The sequence below is a fragment of the Lycorma delicatula genome, chromosome 1 (genome assembly GCF_047948215.1).
Source record: "Lycorma delicatula isolate Av1 chromosome 1, ASM4794821v1, whole genome shotgun sequence".
Classification (NCBI taxonomy): domain Eukaryota; kingdom Metazoa; phylum Arthropoda; class Insecta; order Hemiptera; family Fulgoridae; genus Lycorma; species Lycorma delicatula.
The window spans coordinates 310228376-310251964 of NC_134455.1; the positions used below are offsets into that span (position 1 = coordinate 310228376).

Here is a 23589-nt window from a genome sequence, read left to right on the forward strand (position 1 = left end):
TTCCTTTACTTCGTACAAGAAAGTAAAAAGGGAAGCTGAAGGCATGTTTTCAAATGAAAATGGTGTGTTTTTGTACGCCGGATAAAAATAGCAAAACAGAAAAACTGTTACAATGATTGACAATTATTATTACTCAGCTGTCAGAAGAATCCTTCACAATTTTTCCTTGATAGATAAAACAGTACCTACTGTCAAAAAATTTAAAAATAAACTTCAAAATAATCAGAGGAGGAGAAACAAGTTTAAGGACTATATTACACGATTTAGGATTTAAGTGGGTAAAAACAACAAATAACCGAAAATTGTTGACAGAGAAACATGATATTGCTATGAAGAAAATTTTTCATCTGAAAGCTATTAAGAAATTTCGGGAAGAAAATAGTCCGATCATATCTTTAGATGAAAGTTACGTTTTAACTTCACACTCATCCGCTAAATCGTGGGAAGACAGCAGCAGTGAGTGGACTTCATCTACCAATTTCCTAAGGCGAAAGGATCATCATAATTTATATAGGAGGAAAAACGGGTTTGTTCCAAATGCCTTTTTGACATACACCACTAGCTCAAAAACAGGCGACTACCACGATAATATGAACCACAGGAACTTCGAACAATTGGTTTCCAAAAAACTTTTGGAAATATTGAAACCAAATTCTGTAGTTGCTCTCGATCACACGCTATACCATTGTTGCAAATTAGAAAAAATCCAAGTATTGGTACTCTTAAAGCAGAAATGCAAGAGTGGCTAAAGAGACGGAATATTTCCTTCAATAAACCGATGATTAAAAGAGAGTTACTTCAGTTAAATACAAGCATTAAATCCGGTTATAAGTTATTCTGTCGGTAGCATTTTAAATGCAGAGGATCATACGGTTCTTAGACTGCTACCGAATCACCCGGATTTAAATACAATAGTATTAATTTGGGAATAATAAAAGAGTGGAAGGAAGATCGAAACTTAGCCTTTAAGGCAGCAGATACTATCACTCTCGTTGAACAAAAAGTTTCTTCTATTGATGGTAGTATGTTGTTAAAATATTGCGAGAAAGTTATTGAAATTGAAAACGACTACTGGGGTAAAGAATGTGCCATGGATATTGAAGTTGACGAACTGATCATCAAGTTAAATGGTGAAACTTCTACTGATGAAACAGCGAGGTTTCATCGGAGACTATTTGGAGTAGAAGAAATAGATTCTTAAAATGGATAAGTTTGATTTAACTTAGTTCAGATGTTAATGAAACATTTAACTATACCTGTATATAAATTAGATTATTTGAATAATTAAAACATTGTAATAATTAAATAACACATTTGCCGTTATTTAACCTGTTACATTAATTTATATATTTTTTCCACTGATTTTTTTAAATTTTAGAAACTAAATTTGACATAATATTTTCTGAATTTTGCTTACCAGATTAGGACTTCAGTAATTAATCTTCAGAAGTATATGCCAATTCTACAGAACTGTAATACAGTTCTTGTAGAATTATAATGTTAATTATGAACTAAAAACTTTAAGAATATTTTAATACTCACCTAAATTGTTATCTCTTGGCTCATGAAACTCATCATAAGATTTTTTATGACCAGCATGATATTTTTTTACAACCAGTTGACGTTAAAATAAACAAGGTAACTGAAAGTTTGCATTGGCATCTTCCAGTAAACTCAGATATGACTCTGCTACAAGGTTCTAATGAGTTTTCTTTTTGTTAAATAAAAATAAATTAAAATTGTTTCTTTGTTTTGGTTAAAAAAAAACTGGCACAATTATATTGGAATTCATTAAATGTAAAATCTTAAAATTTTATTTAACAACATTATTGCTCCAGTATTTTAAATGGCAGATAATACGTAATCAAATATATTTAGCTATTCAAGACTGTAGGTAAGATGGTTAACAAATTTTCTTCAAGATTTCCATCTTTCCTGTGGTTAATTTCTGCCTTTCCAAAATGTAGAAAGAAAGATAACATGCACCAAACACACACACACACAGATATCCACCTATGTGAGAGAGAGATATGCACAGGTGTATGTTGGTGAAATTTTAAAACTGGTTCAAATAAATAAGAGTATTACTCAAAATTTTCAAATTTAAAATAACATGTTTCCTAGAAGAAAATAAACTCATAATTGTTTAGCAAGTAGATGGAGTTATGTTACTAATCAAAATTCTGATACTATTTTTTTAATTTAGTATATTGATGCAAAACATGATAGAGGTTGGACTCAAGCTGCTGTTGCAGTAATTAATGCAGGAGGCATAAGAACATCTATAAATAAAGGAAGTAAGTGAAGTTTTTTACTAATGAATTGACATACAATTATTAACTGATAAATTCTAACACTATTTCACAATTCAAATAAATGGAAACAATACCGCTGTTATTTAAATATAGTGTTTTATAGATTTATAAATTTTGCAGAATTGGTTTGTTATTCTTATATCACTGACTTTGACCAACATTATCCGTTAGGGATTTATCCTTACTTCATGGTTTTTACTTTTCAGTTTGCTAATTTACTATATTTTCCAGCCGATTGTAAACATAAGTAGTGTTCACCATTTTTCCTTAGCCTGTGAATTATTTAATAAGGACCACTCCCATTAAAATGAAGTTGTCAAACATAATTAACTCGTACTATTGTCAAGTTTCGAACTGACCATCCCCACACTTCAGTGCATATGACTTTCAATATTGTCTAATTCTAATTGTTACTTCAGTATATCTCTGAATTGATAGCAGGTTTCTTGATCAGTTTGCTAAGTGTGAATGTTAATTTTATTACTGCATTACAAAAACATGTCATATTTTCATGCATGCACTTATACACGTGTACTTTAATCCATATTACCTATATATCTTTATAAGCCTGCCTATTCAAATGCATACACGCACATATATTATACACATACTAGCAGACCCGACAAACGTTGTCCTGTTCAAACGTTGTAAATCCAAAAATGAAAAAAATTTTCAAATAAACTATAAATTGTTTGGATTGTTTTGATGAAAATATATGTAAAAAAATTTTTTTTTAAATACCTGACGCCACCACGCGTACAGTTATCACAACTCGACCTATGAGATCTTTCAGCGTTCTATCAAGCGCTTCAAGTGAATGCTTGTGAGCCATAGTACATTCATCCCAGATAATAATTTTGCATTTTCTCAAAACTTCAGCCATGCCTGAATGCTTCTGTATGTTACACATTGCATCTGAATTTGTGTGAATGTTCAATGGCAACTTAAGTGCTGAATGCCCACCATCAAGCAAGGTTGCTGCAATGCTGTTGAAGCAATTGCCAACGCAAAATCGTTTCTAAAGTTGCCACTATTTCTCACTCCTCCATCTGCTCAATGTGGTTGTATTGGCAGAGTATGTTAATTTGTTGCTCCTCATTGCCCATGAAGTAGATTTTCAAAAAATTTGAATCAGCATCAGGCATTGAGAACAAAAACCAATTTAATGATACACTTGGGCCTGAAACTTAAATTTTGATTCAAAATTACGACCATCATCATTCTGAACGATTTTTGTCATTTAGAAGCAAAAATTGAATTTACGAATTTTACGCAAAAACAATTTCGATTGAGATGTGGCTCCAGCCAATAGTGTTTTCAATGGTTCTAGCGACGAATCAATGGTGGAAGTGAAACTTTTCCTGATGCGCAGCAAAGACCGGCCGATTCACCGTTTTATTTAAATGCATGATAGTGTTGGCATTCTTTGCCCATATTGCCGATGACAATTAGTGCATTTGACGAATAGTCTATTTCCGGCTCATATTCGAACGCAAGGCGGTGAAGTGATGCACGTGTCAATGCACGACGTTCTTGCACGCGCTGTCAATCATGTGCTCTGTGTGCGTCGGTGATCGTTGACGTGCCTCTCTTTGTCTCAATACATTAGCTCGAAGACGTTCATTGTGATGCTCTCGACTTTTATTTGCACGTGTGTTTGCAACCTGGTCTCTTAAATTTACATTGTCCGTCAATTGATCTTCTGCCGTTCTATTTAACCGACGGTTATGGACTATCTGTGTATGCCGTGTACGTTGTAAAATTAATAATTAATGTAATTAATAAATTTTCGTGCACATTACTGCTAATTTTCACTTAAAATCATTCTAAAAACGTACCTCCTACATTTTTTTTTTTTTTAATTTAATAGTTTTGAAGTTTCATGACCATGTGATAGCTAAATGAATCAATTAATAAAAAAATTAAAGCACTGCAAAAAAAAGCAACGTAGTTAAAATTCAGTAGAATTTTTTTTGATTTTCCTTATTCTTTATTTATTTTCTCATTCTCATTCTTTATTTTAACATACATTTTAACAAATTTTAGATAACTGTAAATTAAAAGCAATTTAACAATTTTTTTTATAAAATTTATCAGCTGCAAAAATTATAACTTCTATTTTTTTTAAAATATACTTTAAACTATAATTATTATAAGTAACTTATATTTTAATTTTATGAATGTTATAATTTATTTTAAAAACTTACGTTTTTATTTTCAAACAGCCGTTTAATACTTCATGTTGCATAGAATCAAATGAGAACTGACAATTTAAATTTGTAGGTTAAGTGGATTGCTATTGAATGTACGTGAATACATCATTAAAATTCATGAAAAATCAAGTAAAATACTCACTTCAATAGTGCACCTTAAAAATTTGCACAATGTTTATTTTTTAATTACACTTTAGAACGTTATTTCACCAAATAATAATATAATATAATATCCTCAATAAGCGCGCAATTCTAAACGCGATCGCAGCGCTACCTACCGGATCCAATTGTGAACCTTAACCATCCCAAAATCAACAACACATAAATAAATTTTAAAAAACATTTTCTATCGGATCAAATTGCGAATCTAAACCATTCTCGAATCAACTATATAACACACACAAAATTTCATAAAAATTAGTCCAACCATTTAGGAGGGGTTCAGTCACACACGGACTGAAGAAATATATATATATATATATATAAAGATACTGATATTCCGATATGTACTAATTACTTATCTGTACAGATGATGGATGGAGAGGATGGATAAACACTGTATTGGAGACTTTCTCCAGTGGATGGTGGTTTCATCATAAAAATCAATAGAATAGAGCTTGATAACAGAGGGTAGTTCCTTACAACTGTATTCTATCGTGTTTTTTAGAGGCTCATGTAAACATAGAACACAGTAGATCTGTGTAGTCTATAAAGTACGCTTAAATTCATTAATAAAGGTAGTGATCAGGCAGCTTTTACTTTGAAGAGCAGCAAAACCAACAAGATGAGGATGTACAAGACTGGTTGTTATATGAATAGTTCAGAGGCTACCAGAGATTTTCAGATTTCCTATACATGAAAATCATCCTACTTTACTCAATTCAATATACATCTTGAATAATGGTCAGCGTGAATATTTCAAAACCAGCAATTTAATAGATAAGATCACAAATCCACCTAAAACAACACTTTTGGCATTTTTGAGATATGCTAAAACTCTTTTTTATTCTGAGGTTCCTTCATTTTGTGAAGTGAAACAATATTTTTTTATAAGAAGAAATCATGGTGATCATATTGAAGGCTGCCCAGGCGTCAAGAAAGACTCAGCATTAGGAAGGGCATAAACTCTTCCTAATCCATCCCATCCCATCCCATCCAAACAACACTAAATGTTATCATCTTTATCTCCTTTTTTATGTTGTTCAAGGACCAATGTTTTTTTCTGGATTAAAGGCAGTTGTTGATATTATTCTGCATCCTGCTTTCCAATCAGTGAGTAAGGCACCACTAGGTTTACTTGAAGATGATAATCAGTGCGACTTTACTTTGGAGGAAGCTGGCTTGAGTAGATCTTCAAACAAAGTTTGTGATCTTTTCACAGTGATATTGGTTTTTTGTCATCCTTCTGATCCAGCGAGTCTCTTGTAAAAGCATAAAGACAGTTTATCTGAAGATATCATACTACGGTTTGGTAGGCAATGAGGCTAAAACATTTTGAATGTTTAATTTTATAACTTATCTTCTCTTATTTGTTATACTAATTTGGGTAGAATGAACAATTTTTTTTTTTTAGTTAAATTTATTATGTAGTGAACTCAAGTTATTATCTTATTTATAAGGTATAAAATTTATTGGATATTATATCATCATAAACTACAATGCTTTGTTATCTATCTACAAATTAAAACAATTACATTACAATAAAAGTTTTTTTCTTACAGATGTAAGTTATGCTGATGTTTTGGCTGTTATACCATTTGGAAGTTCAGTAGATGCAGTATCAGTCAAAGGTAGTACTCTATATGAAGCTATTGAATATACACTGTCCTCAAGGAATTTTCTTCAATGGTCTGGTAAGCCTAGTAAAAACTGCTGAGGTAATTTTTAACTGAAATTTATAGTTTTCAGAAAACAAAAATTATTTATATGTAAAAAAATATTGGTTTTATATGGTACATAAAAAATATGTTTTTAAAATACCTCCTCTTTTTGCACAATAATTATTCTTTATTTTCATAAACAAATTCTTAAAGCTTTTTTTGAAAGTATTCTTAGTCATACTATTTTTAATATAAAATATGTAATTCTTCAAGAGTGGTGATATTCTATTAAAAGACTTCATGAAAAACCAGTATACAAATTAAAAACAAATCAAGTAGGCCTTCTAGGTACTTTACAGAGTAGCCATAAAGTTTCTTTCAGTGACGACATACAGGTATGTTACCAAGTGATTGTAAAGGTTTTTCAGTAGCTTTTATTAATGGTAAGGTTTGTTAGAAGTTGATGTTATTTTCATGTGTTTCATGAAAATTATGATTTGTGCAGTATCGCAGAAGAAAGACTAGTTAGTGTTTGGATGCATGAAGGTATAAACGTGAATGAATTATGGAAACATAAATTCATTCAGTGTTTTAGAAGGAAGCTCCATCAGTAGTAACACTATGAAAGTGAAACACAACCCTTTTCAGTGAAAAATGACGTCAGTCCCTGATTGAAATGATCTGGACGTCCTTCCACTTTATTGAATAGCTGTTACATTATTGAGGAATTCTGTTTGTGATATCCTCTTAAGTAAACCAGACAATGTCTTCAGAGCTAAATATTCCCAGTCAACACTTCAGAAAATAATGAAAAAATAATCTTTTGTTTAAACCCCCTAACCCTGCTAATTTTAATGAATTATCTGACTGGGACATGACTTTTAAGGGGAACTGTTGCTAAGCTCTTCTAAAGTGTTTTCCCACTGTCCAGTCATGGAAACCAGTTTTTTTCTTTGAAAAGTATAATTTTCCTGAGTGTTTATCAGTCATCTTCCTGATCTCAGAACATGTATTTTTGATGTACGGAAATCCCTACTTTTATGAGGAGATTACATGCCAGTCACTACATGTAATGATGGGGTAGTGATATCTGAAACTCAGCTGATAGAATCATACTTTTAGAAGGAAATGTTAATAACAAGAAAAAAATCTTCCATTTGTAACAAAGAAATGCCAATGAGTTGAAAATTGTATCAGAGACTGTTTTTACAAGTTTGATCATTCAACATGAAAAGAATGTCTAAATGAATTTGGCAACTAATAAAATTGGGTAAAAATAGTTGGAAATTTAAAGAAATGAAATGAAAAAAAAAAGAAAAAAGAAATGAAATGAAATTTAAAGTTAGTTTATGTGTAAAAATATTAAAGAAACTAATGATAAAATATTCATGTTTATTTCTTTTTATTGAAAGGGACTTTGTGGCCATTCTGTGAAATTTTAAATAAACTTGATACCAAAGATTTTTATAGCCTTAAAAACCCTTAGAGAGCACGAAAAGGTTTTAGTTGCTTGTCAGCAATAACATTCTTGTCAATAAGTAAATTATCATCATATTTGTTTAAAAGTAATTTTGGTTATTAAAATATGTACATAAAGGCCATTGTGTAAATGCTTACTATAAGTATAGAAATATTGTACAGTTGAGTATCTTGGCTTTATATGCTAATGTTTGGTATTCGCCATTTGAAGGAGAAGGTTCCATTTTAAAGTGGATTTCTCGCGATTTAGATATTCCAAAGATAGATGATTGATAATATTTATTTTTGGCACAAAAAATACAATAAACAAATATTGTATTTATCTTCATATTACTCAGTAATTTACAGAAATTTGTGTTTAACAAAGGTCTTCTAAATTTGTTTATCCATTTCAAAAATTGAGTTTTGTCCCGTTAATAATCTATGTGCATAATAAAGCATTATAGATTATTTTTGTAGTGGCTGTTGATTAGTTATATTGGAGAGGAAATTCCTTATGATATTGTCTAGAGATTATTGAAGTTTTCTATTAATTCTTTGAAATATTTTTCTTGGATAAAAGGTGTCATTGATCTCTGGAAGTTAGCTTTATTTTCAGCTTAACATTTAAGTAAAAAATTGTGCTGTGTACATCTTTAGTTTACCAACATTCTTCTGCACCAGTATTTCAACATCTGTATAATTTTTATTTGTATAATTTAGTAATGAAGTAAAGATTAATGAGCAGAATACTTCATATTATACAAGTGAAAGGTTTTTCTACAAATTTTTTTTATGTAACGATTTCAATCATGTATTCATTGCATGTTGTATTCAAATAGTTGTTATATTTCTGTAAGACTATAACATCTGAAATGTAGATAATATCTTCTGAAACATCTCACAAGTGAGTTATAACTTCAAAAAAAAAAAGAAAACCTATTTAATGTTCTCTAATTTAAATTTATATTTCATAAAATTATGATAAAGCAACTTTATTCAAATTAGGGAATCATTGAATTACTACTACCTTTTAATTTAACTGAAATTCTGAGATTGCATTCCAAAATTTCAAAACTAAGGAAACTTCTTTTTTGTACCAGATGTTTTTCAAATACTTGCTTCCTTATTTTGTTTCGACACCTTTGACATCTCACACTTATGTATTTTAACAAGACATGAGTGTCAGATGAAAAATGCAACACTGTGATGGGAATCAATCCAAGATCAGCTGATCTGACTAATAAACCAACTTGCCAGACATTTTCCCATTTTTATATAATTGTATTTGTATTATATCTGTTTTTTACTACTGTCAGTACATTTCACTTGCATACCGTGTAATACAAGCTGTAATAATTATAATGTTGGAAAACATTGTCCAATGTAAATTTTAAGTAAAAAATAAAGGAAATTAATACAAATTTAAATTATGTAACATAGAGAAATACATTCAAAATAATCAACTTTCTTCTTTATCAATCTTGTGGAATGTTGACAGATGATTTTTCATCCAGCTTTATATCAAATAAAAATAAAAAAAATTCCTCGCTTTTTTTTTCTCCGGGATCACCATTAGGTATTGCTTCAGAGTATGAGATGAATGATTTGTTGCATGTGTGAAAATGCCATGCCTGACCGGGATTCGAACCTGGGACCTCCAGACTTCCTCACTTTAAAATGTCTTTTAAATGTTGCATTTTTATAAGTGCACAATCACTCACTTTGCTTATATCAAAAAACTAAAATATAAGATTCATCATACAGCATCTAAAAAAAATGTGTTTATAATAACAGATTCATCAATTCTATTAAGACTTTGGCAGAACTTTGGATTAAAAAATTCATCTCTTAATAAATTCATGTTTTAGAATGAACACTATATGAAGTATTAAGAAGTAAGTAAAATCTGGAACAGGTTAAAAACTACCTTTTTTTTTTTTTTTTTCCTCTCCCTGACCGGATATCCAATTAAGTATACTCAGTCGGGGTGAGTGTCCCTTTACTCTCAAAGGAGGCGTTCCGCACCCGCCGGCTATACGTCTGGCACGGCAGGTTGGCCTCCCCGGTCTCGGATCTTTTGTTTTGCATTGCCTGCCTCTAATCCCCCGCTTTAGAGCCAAGGTCTGGCTATGCCGCCCCCCAGCGCCTCAGCAGGGAACCGGGACTCGGTCTTTACGCCTTTGGCCTCTAATCGACAGCGCCGACCCCACAAAGAGCCTAGGCTCCCGCAGGGACGACCCCGCCGACCGGGACTTGGTCTTTTATTTTAACCCAAACTCAAACTCCCCTGGATCTCACCCCCTTCTCAGGTACCCGCACACCAAGGCGTACGGGCCCTCCATGGAGTGACTGTCCGCCCTACCCTACTGTTTATACTCCCATTCTTCTGTCTTCAAACTCTTTGGCCCACAGGACCTCCCCGGCGAACCTGCGGAACCATTCCCAGTTCTCATTGTTGTACCCCAACCAGTTTATGAGATTTTCTGGTGTAAGACCATTAATTACTATTTGATCTCTGTTAATGGCCCATCTTGGACATATGAACAACATATGTTCGGCATCGTCGTTCTCTGGACAATAGATGCACTGTGGGGTGGCTCTCTTCCCGATCCTATACAGATACTGACCGAAAGAGCCGTGCCTCGACAGTAACTGTGTCATGTAAAAATTGACATCTCCGAGTCTATTGTTATTCCAGGTTTTAATATTAGGGATTAGGCGTCTGGTCCATTCTCCCACTCTGGACCCTGCCCACTCTTCTTGCCATTCTTGTTCTATAATCCCTTCCATCTCTTCTTTTGACATACCGCTGTGTCTGAGGGTTCTGGCTTTTATCTGAAGGTCTATGGGTAGGACCCCGGTCAGTACGCACAGCGCATAATACGATACCGTACAGTAACTAGCAGCTACACGCAGCAATGCCAGTCTATGGACACTTCTCAATTTTTTTTTATTTCGCTGTATGTTCATTGCCGCCCCCCATATGGGAGCCGCATACAGTACCGCCAAAGTGATAGCCGCGGTTATCAATCTTCGAATAACCATTTTAGGTTTGCCGTGGTTTTGAAATAATCCTCTTAATCCCTTTACAGCAGGAGTAACTCTCCCACAAATCATATCAATATGCTTGCTGAACCTTAAACTTTTGTCCAGAAGTACCCCCAAGTATTTTGTTTCTTTTACTTCATCAATTCTCTGTCCTCTGATATTTAGATTCACACTTCTTAATGGTCTTCTACCCGAGAGGACCAGGCAACAGGATTTATTAGGAGCTATTTCTAATTTGTTATCCTCCATCCATTCATCTATTGTTCTAAGCGCTTGGTTTGCCTTGTTCTCCAGTTCATTAATATCTGTCTTCTACTAATATTGCGATATCATCCGCATATCCTAGGTAACTAAAAACTACCTACCTACACACAGTTAAACCAACTTGTTACAAAAAAACGTTAGTTGATAAGTCAACCAACTGCCATGTAAAATTTTCAGCTAAGATTACAGTGATAGTTAACAAATATACATTGACAAATACAGAAATCCAGAAGTACATAAATTGGATTGTAGTAATTGTACTAAATTCTGCATCAGAAAGACACAATCACCCACAGATATTGCTTGAATCCACTCTGACTTGCATCTCTTATCTGTCCCAAGGAGGTACACAAGTGTGTGCTGTAATACCAGTACTATTTCTATGAATAATAATATAAAACTTATTTGAGTTTTTATCAACAATGAACATAGACTATAGTCCCATTTCAGATATTGGTAGCTACACGTACAAAAAATAGGTGAAATAAAACATTACATACAAAAATATATTCCCCAATACAATATTGATTCATAACATTAACTTACAAATCATTACAGCTTAAAGAGTGAATAAAAAAGAACATACCCTCACTAAAAACCATATTAGAATTAACTTTTGTAAATAACAGTAAAAACATGTTAATTTACAAATAAATTAATTAAAAAGCCCATGAAGAGCAAATTTCAAAAATCTTGAACTCTATGAACTTAAGAGACATACTAACTTTAGACAAAAATAACAATTCAATTGAACATACAGAAATATATTGTTGTTGAAATAATACAGGATGTCCATAAAGTCTTTTCATGATTAAAAAGAAAATGTATTACAAAAACCTATTACAGTCACAGCTGTGCAGTTTGTGGCAAAAGAAAGAAAAAAATTATCAAGTTTTTTTTTATTGTTGCAGGAAGAGGCAGAGGAGAGGGCACTGTGATCAATTTTTTATAAAATGGTGTCAATCCAGGAGAAGGTGCAATGTGTGTTGTGGTATCATGAGTCAAAATCACATTACTTTGCAGTGAAATTTTAGAAGAGAATACAGATTACCAGCACCTGGTAGCAAGAGTATCTTTGTGGTATGCAAAGTTTAAGGAGAGTGGAAGTGTAGTCGACCTTCCGTGAACAGGTCGGCCAAATTTCTACATAGTCCTTTCAAATCTACCCGTCATTCATCTCATGAACTATGGATTCCTCAATCAACAGTGCACAAACATTTACACAAGAAATTAGGATGTACGCATATAAAGTTCAGATACTGCAATATCTACAGCCAGATGATGGCCCACATGCTGCCTTTGCAACCAAGATTTTGCAACGCATTGATAACGACAATGAGTACCTGCAGCATGTGTGTTTTTCAGATGAGGCTATTTTCCACACCTCTGGGAAAGTAAACAGGCATAATGAGAGAATATGGGACAGAAAATCTGTACTTTACCAGAGGAAAAATTAAAAATTCCTCTAAAGTAAATGATTGCTGGTTTGATGCAGAACAGAATCATTGGTCCCTTCTTTTTCTGAGCAATCAATAACAGCTAAAATTTACTTGGATATGCTGCAATACTTTGCTATACGTCAACTAAATGACTTGCAACCTAGGATGGTTTTCCAGCAGGGTGGCACACCATTTCATTGGGGATTACTAATTCAACATTTTCTGAATAAATTATTTCATGGCAGATGGATTGGATGCAACGGTTGGGACCGTTGCCAGGGAGTGGGCTCCCTGGCCACCACGATCACCATGGTCATGGTTAATTAACAGAGTTACTTCCTTAGACTTTTTCCTCTTGGGTTTTGTTAAGGGCAGAGTCTATGCAACACCTGTACCTGATCTGGACTCATTGAAATGGAGAATAACTGAAGCTGTTTCTAGTGTTACAGAAGAAATGTTGACCAACAGAAAGTGTGAAATTGATTATCGGTTGAACATTCTTTCTTTCTCTTTTCCTGTTTAGCCTCTGGTAACTACCATTTAGATAATTCTTAAGAGGATGAATGAGGATGATATGTATGAGTGTAAATGAAGTGTAGTCTTGTACATTCTCAGTTTGACCATTCCTGTGATGTGTGGTTAATTGAAACCCAACCACCAAAGAGCACCGGTATCCACGATCTAGTATTCAAATCCGTGTAAAAATAACTGGCTTTATTAGGACTTGAACGCTGTAACTCTCGACTTCCAAATCAGCTGATTTGGGAAGACGCGTTAACCACTAGACCAACCCGGTGGGTTTTGGTTGGACATTCTACAAGCAACTAAAGGCACACATGTTGAAATTTATTGACATGGTAAAAAAAACTATATAAAAAAATAATTTTTTTTTTCTTTTGCTACAAACTGCATAGCTGTAACTGTAATAGTTTTTTTAATAATTTTTTGTAATCATAGACAGAATTTATAGACACTGTATATTGTTATTAAAAAAAAAAGAAGATATATAGTTGTATAATCATAAAACCATTTCTTAAGATTGTGTCATTAATAACTATAATTAATAACTTCAATGAAGAAGTCTGATAATTAATTATAAAAGGATTTCTAGATGAATTTTTCCATACAATTAAAATAGGTAGTAATTGTAATGTTTCTAAATAACACTATTTTAATTAATTTTCAAATTTTTCACCACATTCTGTTTCATATAAAGGAAAATTTAATTTTTCTATATGTTCCGCAGGAATTGTAATGTCTATTGATCCTTCTAAACCAGTAGGGAACCGTGTAGTAGACTTAAAGATAACTTGCACTGAATGTAGAGTTCCTGAATTAGAGCCAGTGGATCAAGAAAAATATTACAGAGTTATTTTACCTTCCTTCTTGTATGAAGGTGGAGATGGATACAAAATGTTTGCCAGTAGCGGAATCAATCATACTACAGGTAAATTTTTATTGATTATAAATGCTTTACATAGTTCAATTTCTTTATTACTATTAATTAGTAAAAAGTTATCAGTTATAAAAAATAACTGGATAAAGTTACTCCATGCATAATGTTTTATTGCCTATAACAGAGTTATAAAGACTGTGCAAATAGTTCTTTTTAATGACCAATCTAATCAAATTTAAACTTATATTTTTTCATTTTTGATCATAATATTTTCACCCACTATTGTGTTCAATTGAAGGGACACAAATGCTACTGTTCAGCATTGCAGTAAGCTCAGCTGAAGCTTCTGGTGATGATTTTTTTTTTTTAGATCAGGAACAAATTAGTTGATTTAAAACAAATAATTTTGAAGAAATGCCTGAAGAAAATATAACAGAACTCTGTATTTGACTATAGGCAACGGTGTTATATCATACTATAACAATGTACTCTATTCAAAAAAAAAAAATTAGAAGAAATCTTCATTGCCATACATTACAGAAAACCAGAAAGATAATATTTGTGGGTAATATTTCTGGAAATTATTCAGTATTCCTAGATTAAAATAAGTGTAACGGCTTGTATATATATATATATATATATATATATATTAAGTTATTTTATGTTTTGTTGCTCATTACCAAACTTGATGTAGGCTAAATGACACACCAATCACTCCAAAAGATAGCAAACTTTACATGCCAGGCTTACTGAGGAAAGTGAGGGGTGAAGTGATTTTCTATTGCATTCTTCACTTAGACAAAGTTGCACATCACCCCACCAAATCCACTGAAATGCTGCCCATATTTAGCTCTATAATTGATATTTCTAATCTGATTATTATAGGCACTAGCTGTATAATGAACATTATCATTTTCAGAGAAAGTAAATGTGATTAGTTTTACTTATAGGTCGATAAATTTTACATGTACCAAAGCCATAAGAAAAACCAGATCCGATAGTGTAAAAAAAAAATTGATGTACACCTTTCTTCATTAAAATTTATATAAATTTAATTTGTTAAAATAAACATTTTATTCTGGTTAGTTGGTAAGAAGAATATATTATGTACATTGCGTCATGAATGTGTAGGTGTGCTACTCCTCAGAAAAGAAACTGCTTTAGCATTTGCTTGGATGGTTTAATGGAAACCACATAAAACCTTATACCTTATATTGTAAGTGAAAATAAAAAAAATTGATTATAAAAGTGAAAAACGTTCATATAAACATGGGTTTAGAAATGCGTACAAAGAATTTCACCATGATTTCTGTTCAAACTGCAAAATGAAGTCATATTGAAATTCTTGGAATTTAAGGGATAAATCTCATATTGTTTTTGATTTGAAAAATCGATTAAAACAGGTCCCAAGAGTGTATGTGTAGTTATTTTTGATAAAATTATTGTAAAACAAAACAAAAATTTGATGTTGCAAACACAATTTTTTAGATTTGACATACAATTATTTTATTAAATTCCCAGTAAGCGAAAACTTTAATTTTGAGAAAATCTATGTTACCCACATCAACTGAACATGAACAAGAGTTTAAGAAAATTGATTTTTTAAAGACAAAATGGACCAAATAGTGACAGAAAAATACTGTATGCTACCTTCCCATCTACAGACTACAGAGGGCCTGGAAATTTGTCTCTTGCTGCTTCATCTTTCTAATCGAATGGTAGTTATGTTTTATGGTAACAGATATTTTTAGTTATTGAATGGAGAGAAAGTAGGATTGCACTCTAATCCTTTTCTATAATAGATCTTTTTTGGAATGTGAGGAGGGTAGTGAACACTGGGGATGTTACATAATTTCTTCATTTTCTGTCCCATTGTCTGAAAACCCTTATGGGCTGAGATCAAAAATAGTTTACTAAGATTGTGCTTGATCCTAAATCTAGTCATTTATACCCACTGTATGGCAAGAGATGTATAGAGTTGACTTATGGTAAATAGCTGCCTGTCACTCTGGTAAGTTTCAGTTGAATTGGTTAAAAAAAGCATAAACCTGGTCATGGGGGTTCTTCTAGTCTTCTATATGTTATCTCTGCATGTGGGTTGAATAATCTTCTTGATTCTTTGTTTCCTTCTTTCGACTCACTAAATCTCTGTGATTGAGGTTGTCTTTCTAGAATTTATTAATCTGAGAATTGCTGTGAGCTTTTAGAAGAACATTAAAGTGAAGAATGCACGCTTGGTTTTTCTTTATATCTGTTGAGTTCTTTCCTTCATTGTCATTGTTTATATTCTTTTGTTCTTCAAGGAAGAGGAATTGTGTGTGTTGTAGCAAGCATGGGTCAGCCTCCACCCTTAATGATATGTACCTCATATATGTGAAATTACCATTATTATGTCTCTGTACTGCTTGTTCCTTGTTAAAATATCACATTAATATTTTATCTGCATGCATAGTGGAAAGTCTGGGGGCTAGAAGGTTTTCATAGATGTTGAACAAGCAGGATTTGAAACAAACGAAAATGTTTTATACACTGCATTCAATCTGTAAACTAAATAACTGATAGTTTAAGTTATTGTTTGTTTTGCTTCCTTATATGACCAATTTCATATAAGTGATAGTGTAGGGCTTAAGTGGTTTAGTACTGGTTACAATGCAGCCATCACAACCTTTTCCAATCTGGTAAATCTGTTTGAAGTTAAGCTGTTATTCCAGACAACTTCCAGATGCTTTACTGTACCAGGTGTGTAAATATGAAACCAGAATTTTTGTACAGAAAATACACATTTATTATATGAAAATGATAAAACATATTTTATTCGAAATATTGTCTATTGCTAGCTACACATTTTTCCCATCTCTCTGAATTTATGAATGCCAAGCCAAAAAAACTTGCTCTTTTGAGGCAAACCAGTCATCGAGCCATTTTCTTACATTTTCACAAGAAGTGAAGCGCTACTCAGCAAGTGCGTGTCCCATTGATGCAAGTAAATAGTATTCAGATGGAGCCAAGTCTGGTGAGTAAGCCACATACGAAAGTATTTCCCAACTGAACGCCTCAATCGTTTTGTTGAATGATTTTGCTGTGTGTGATGATGTATTATCATGAAGAAAAATCACTTTGTGTTGCCTTTTTTGATACTCTGGTCGTTTGTCACACAATGCTTGATTCAGATCGATCATTTGCTGTCTGTAGTGTTCAGTATTAACAGTTTCGCCAGATTTTAGCAGCTCATAATAGATCACACCCTTCTAATCCCACCAAACCCAGAGCATTGTCTTCTTTCCATAGGCCTTGAAATTGATGTCAGTGGTTCGCCTGGAGTTACCCATGATTTTTTATGCTTAGAATTCTTGAAATATACCCGCTTTCCATCACCTGTCACAATTCGATGGAGAAATGACTTTGTTTTTACCTGGCAAGCAGCATTTTGCATGTGGTTTTTTGGTTTTCTGCTGTCTTTCATTCAGTTCATGTGGAACCCATTTTCCCATCTTCTGGATCATTCCCATGGTTTTAAAACGCATGGAGACAGCTTCTCATGTTACATTTAATTGATCCGCTAGTTGTTGTTGTGTTTGAGCGTCATCCTCATCCAATAATGCTTGCAATTTGCTGTCTTCAAACTTTTTCAGTGGTCTTCCACGTTCTTTGTTTCTGACGTCAAAATCACCACTTTTGAATTTTTTAAACCACTCAAAGCACTATGATTTACCAAGAGCATACTCACCATAAGTTTCAACAAGCATTCAATGTGATTCTCCAGCAGTTTTCTTTAAATGGTAACAGAAAATCAATGCTGTCTGCAAATCGTAGTTTGTAGGTACAAAACTTGACATCTTCAACGCATAATTAAAACTATGCTGTTGTGTGAAACTTGTATTGTTGTGAGTTGAAAATCTTTGTCAGCTGTCAAAGAGAGAAACTGGTGCCAATGATGCGGTTTGATGGTAACTACATTGACAGCTAGGCAATCTATGGGCAAATTCTGGGTTCATATTTACACACCTGGTATTAGGGTAAGGAATTGTCCCTCCTGTAGAACTTCATCTGTCTAGCCAAAACCAGCCACTGCTTGTAAAAGCCATGGACACTTACCACTGACCCAGATTCACCACAGTTCCTGGATGTTGAACTGTTTGTCAATTCTTGCTGTCCTGTAGATCACATAATAAATATTTTTTTTTTTACTGGGGATGTTTTTTTATCGACCTGTGTGTATTAAAATCAAGATTAAGAATATTGGTGCTTCATTTGCGTGGATATTTTGGATTATTCATCCATAATTTACTTCTCGAGTAACATGGATAATTCTTTTAAGTGCTTTGTTAAATGTTAGCTATATGGACCAATGAGGGAAAGGATGCCTCCCTGGACAACCCTCCTTAGCAACAATTGATCACATGGAATCATTCTTATGGCTACAGTGATTTGTCTCCTCAAGAGCTTAGAGACTGTTAATTTTAGTTTATAAGTTGATCTTGAGTGCATCTTTGAAGTGTAAAAAAATATTTTTTGTTTAAAATTTTATTGTAGAGTTGTTTGAAGAACCATAAGTTGTTTATTTAATTGTTAGTCATTCACTCATTGAAATTGATTACAAATCTAAGTTAGGAAAATTGGGATATAAATAGCTCTTTGGAATACAGCCTCTATTCCTCTTGTACTTCCGAAGTCAAGAAATTAAATAAAGGACAAGATTCAATAATACTTAAACTAATCTGTAAAAAAAAAAAAAAGTTCCTTTTTAATAAGAAAAAAAATTATTTTCTTTTTTTTCTTCGTTAACTTTTTCATTTAGTAAATAAACAAAATAGTTCAAATTATTATTTAAATAAGGTAATTTTATTTCTTTCCTTTTATTCAAAAAATGAATTATTTTGTTATTTTGCAGGTGTAATAGATAGCGATTGTTTTTTTGCATACTTAAAAAGAAACAGCCCTGTAACAGCTGGTATTGAAGAAAGAATACATTTAGAAAAGCCACTATCACAAACAAGAAAACATGTAGTGATATTTGGATAATCATATAAGCAATGTTTCAGAAGGTGTTACATAACATGCTGTACAATGACATGTAATTTAATAAAAGATCTTGAAAAACTGTAAAAGACTTCCATTAGCCATTTCTGGTAAATAGACCAACAGGATAATAAAATAATTTGCAGAACAGTGTATCTAAAAACAACTGGAAAAAATAAACTTTGAAAAGCCAAAATCATATTCAGCCATTTTTAAAAGTTGTAAAACTGAAAACTAAGAAAATGGCTTGTAAAATAATATTGGTGTGTGTATTTTTTTTTGTAATTATGTTGTGGTTATATATATTTAAAAATTTTTTTTTTTTTTTACTGTTCCTTTTTATTCATAAAAAAAAACCTGTCTTTGCAATCTTTAACAGTATGTTAAGCTGTGCAACGGGGTTGTATTAAAATTCAAATTACAAACTAAATTTTATTAAAAAGTAAAAAAAAATTATTAAATAATTTTTTGTTTAGGAAATGTAAATTATAATGGTAGTATCTTACTGATTCAAAAACTTAGTCTGTTAACAGAAAATTTCATAAAAGCACATTAACAAAAGCTCATAATGATTCTTTATTATATACATCTAATAATTACTTTTTAACATAAACTTAATAGTTGATAAAAATGTGACAATAAATTTAAAGAAGAATAATCAGTTTGTAAAGTTCTCAGAAAGTAATTTTTATTTGTTACATTCATCTATTAAATAACATTCTGATTCCTGTATTTGACAGTTTGATCCTTTTCATTAGTCAGGATTTCATCATAGTATTTTATTTATGATTTGAACAGTTACATTCTGACCTAACAATTAATTATCTGTTTACTTTATACCATTCTCAACAATTGTAGGCACTATGACATAAAACGCAAGTCACTCCAACAAATTCTATGGTTATCGTAAAAAATGATACACACCGAGTCACTTCCACTAGGAAGAGTAAAGGGATTTCTATTCTGCTCCTTCAATGAGCCAGAACAATATTTACAAATCTGTGCTAAGCCCATCATTGAATGGAGCCAAAATTCAAGCCCACTAGTCAGTGGTGCCTACAAAGGGAAGAAATAATACTAACTGCAATACAAAAAATTAATTTGGAACAGAAAGAAATTGCGAGTCTAAGGCAGATTTTTTTGTTGAAAAACGTTTATTTAATAAACAAAACCTAAGCCAACATTAAAAAAATGGATTCAATACCTCAGAAATATATAAACTAAATATTTGTTACTGTAAAAATGTATTATGTATGAGGTGCAGTTTCAGAAAAGGTTAGTGAATTTGTAAAAAAACTTTACAATAACTATAAATGAAAATTGGAAACCGTTAAAATTAGCTGCAGAGAAAAAAATTATAATATGAAGTGTTTATAAAAAAACACCTTGGTTCCAAAAAATCTTAATGAAATAATGGAATCAGTTAAAGCATCCGGTTTTCATATTTATGTTCATTATATTATTAAGTTTTACATCGCAAATATTCGTTGTGGTTGGAACCATTGTGTTTCCACTGCGTATCCAGTCAGCGGTCTAACCCTCAGTAATAACGTCACCTCACCAGAAAGATCAGTGCATGATTTGGTTTATCTAAATAAGATCGGTTATCACAGTTGTGCGTAAATTGACGTGAAAATGACTGCACCGTGCCTACGAATAAAACAACATTACAATGGTTTAATCAGTTTAATGAAACAGGCAGTATCTTAAAGGGGAAGTCACTAGGAAGGCTGTCCGAATCCGAACAGAATGTGAAACGCATCCAAACATCTTGTACAAGTAGCTCGATAAGTCATTAGCGAGGCGCAGTTTAGAGGAATATATAAATCTACAGTGTACAAAGTAGTACATAAGTGGAGACTAAGTGCTTATAAGATACAAATTTTACATGAAATCAAACCCAGTGACAAAGTGAAAAGATTGGAGTTTACAGCTTTAATGCTTAAAAACATTAATGAAAATGAGGACTATCTGAAAAATGTCGTGTTTTCTGATGAGGCAATTTTTCACGTTAGTAGGTCAGTAAATTGATAAAATTGCAGGATTTTGAATCAGAACCACCGCAAGAAATTACTGAATATCAGGATGACTCCCAAAGTCGTTGTTTGGTGTGAACTGTAGAATGATTTTTGTAGAAAACAGAGTTAATGGGGATATTTTCTGTGTTATGCTCGACCTTTACGTGTTTCCGCAGATTGAAGGTACTGAATAAGAAAACGATTTACTTTTTATCAGCTAGACTGTGCTCCATCGCATTACAGCAGCCGTGCCCTTGCTGTATTAAACAATCGGTTTCAAAACAGGTAGGCCAATCGAATGAAACCCATCAGATTTGTTTTTGTGGTAGCATGTAAAAAACATTGTTTATTCGGAGTAAATCTGTGGCATCGACAGTAGCATGCTGGCGAGTACGTAAGAAGAGTTGGATTACTGTCTGGACGTGTGAGTGGAAACGAATGGTGTACATATTTAAGGTATTAAACACCAAACAAACTTCAGCACTTAATCTTTTAGAATACGTACTCACGTAAGTAATATCTTAACTAAAATACTGATTAAGTAATACTTGAAACAGAGTCCTTTTATAAACACTCTGTAAATCATAAATCCAAAAGCATAGTTAATAGACCAAACAGAATAAAAAGCATTGAAGCCATATAATATACTAAAACCAAAAAATACAACATAAAAAATGGGAATATTAAATGTGTAATAATAGAAAAGATAAAATAGAATAAAGGGTTTTTACAGTGTTTCTCAAAACACTGTAAAAAGCAAAACAAAATTCATTGTGACATAATAAAGAATAAAATACACCTTTCAATAACACTTATAAATAGGATTATATCAGTACTGCACAATGTATTTAATAATTAAATTATCAATACTAAATTAAAAACAAGTTTAATAATTATTACTTGCTCCTTTGGGCCTGTCTTGCAGAGCAAATAACAGAGCCATAATTGAGGTACGGCCTGATGACTCTTCTTCAGGAGATGATGAGCTTAGGCTGGAATTTCAGGTACTACCCGTACTGCTACGGATTTGATTAGGGATTTTGGTGCAGATATGGAATGTGTGGAAAATTCTGATCCTCTTGTGAGGGAATTCAATGAGCAGTTTGATGGATTATGCTATTCTTAGAGGATCCTAGAAGTGGTTCGTTAATTCTGCGCCAGAAGATAATTTCTAAGGTTGGAGATTTTAAAGCCTTAGTCTTTGCCCTAGCTGAAAGGTATGAGAAGTTAGTTAAGTGGCCCCAAAGTGCGTGAAATTGTAATTAAGGAAAAAGTGACTGTTCCTGTTGTGGCGCATCAGCGCAAGCCTTATTCACAAGTTCTAAAAGAGAAAAGAGAGGCTAGTTTGCCCCAAAGGAAACCTGAAATTGCTTTCGTTAACTTAAAAGAAGGGGTTTCCGGAAATCAAGCAAGGATATGAAGGATGAATTTCAGGTTGTCCTATGGGAGAAGAGGTCGAGCCTGAAAATTTGGTAACATAAGGGAAACTAACAAGGGGCTAGTCGTCATTGCAGGCGATAAGGAAACAATTAAACTTATTTCAGATTCCCTCGAGGTCAATAAAACCTACATGAAATTCACGCCAAAAAGAAAGAGGCGTCCCAAAGTCATTGTTTATGACATTGATCGAAATCTATCAGAGGAGGAGTTGATGGCTCTCAAACGAGAGCAGAATACTAGATGATTGAGGCGGTTTTTAAGGCTGACTGTCGATTGCTATTTAAAATGGGTAAGCGAGGCAGAGCGCTACCATGGAGTCTTCGAGGTTGGTCCCCAAGTTTTTAATAGCTTTTTGTCTGAGAGTAGATTGTTTACTGACTTTTCTTCTAACAGGGTTAAAGAGTATTTAGTCGTCCAGCGGTGTTTCAAATGCTGCCGGTTCGGACACGGAGCTAAATTCTGTAAAGATCCGGTAGTTTGTGCTCATTGTGGTGACGAAGGACACACCAGTAATGATTCTCCCAAGAAATCGGAGGGTCCGATTTCTTGGGACAGCTCCCAAGATCCGGTCCGATTTCTTGGGATGCTTAAAACTGACTATGTCAGTTTTAAGCGTCTCTGGAAGGATCATAAGAACTCTTGTGAACAGCAAAGATTGTGGTTGTTATCAGAGATCTGTTGTCATGTTTACTAATTCAATCTCGTTAGATGGTTAAAATTGGTAATTTAAATGTATAGGATGCTTACATTGTTCAGATTGAGCTAGGTGAGATTGTCGTGCATAGAAGATTAGATGTTTTTCTGTTTAGCATCCATACATTATTTCTGGCGAACTGCCAGGTTTTCCTTGTTGTATTACTGCTCTTGTATTTTTACTAAGTTTGGATACTTTGAAAAGTGACCACAAAGGTGAAAATTTAATCAAGTTCTGTACTGAAGTAGCTCTTAAAGCGTGAAGTACAACAGGTAACAATTGTTGAAAATTTCCTACTAAAATGATAATCTTTCCATCAAATGGCACTAAGTACCCATTTTATCTTTCAATAGGCGATTTATGCACATCAAAGAATTCTTATTTGCCATGGGTGCTTCATCCCTGGTGATCAAACTTAGCGGAATGAATAACATCATATTCTTTACTGATTACCTTTAAACT

At 32.8% G+C, this 23589-nt stretch overlaps 1 protein-coding gene across 1 annotated transcript in view; it reads left to right on the top strand.

The window, feature by feature from the left end:
• Positions 1-19291, top strand: part of LOC142333865 (apyrase-like) — a 47435-nt gene extending 28144 nt beyond the window's left edge. Inside the window, exons 7-10 of the mRNA XM_075381439.1 lie at positions 2207-2297; positions 6250-6381; positions 13807-14007; positions 18848-19291. Of these exons, the coding sequence (XP_075237554.1) occupies positions 2207-2297; positions 6250-6381; positions 13807-14007; positions 18848-18978 (555 nt within the window). The 3' untranslated portion in view covers positions 18979-19291. The remainder of the gene's footprint in view (positions 1-2206; positions 2298-6249; positions 6382-13806; positions 14008-18847) is intronic.
• Positions 19292-23589: the final 4298 nt, after the last annotated feature.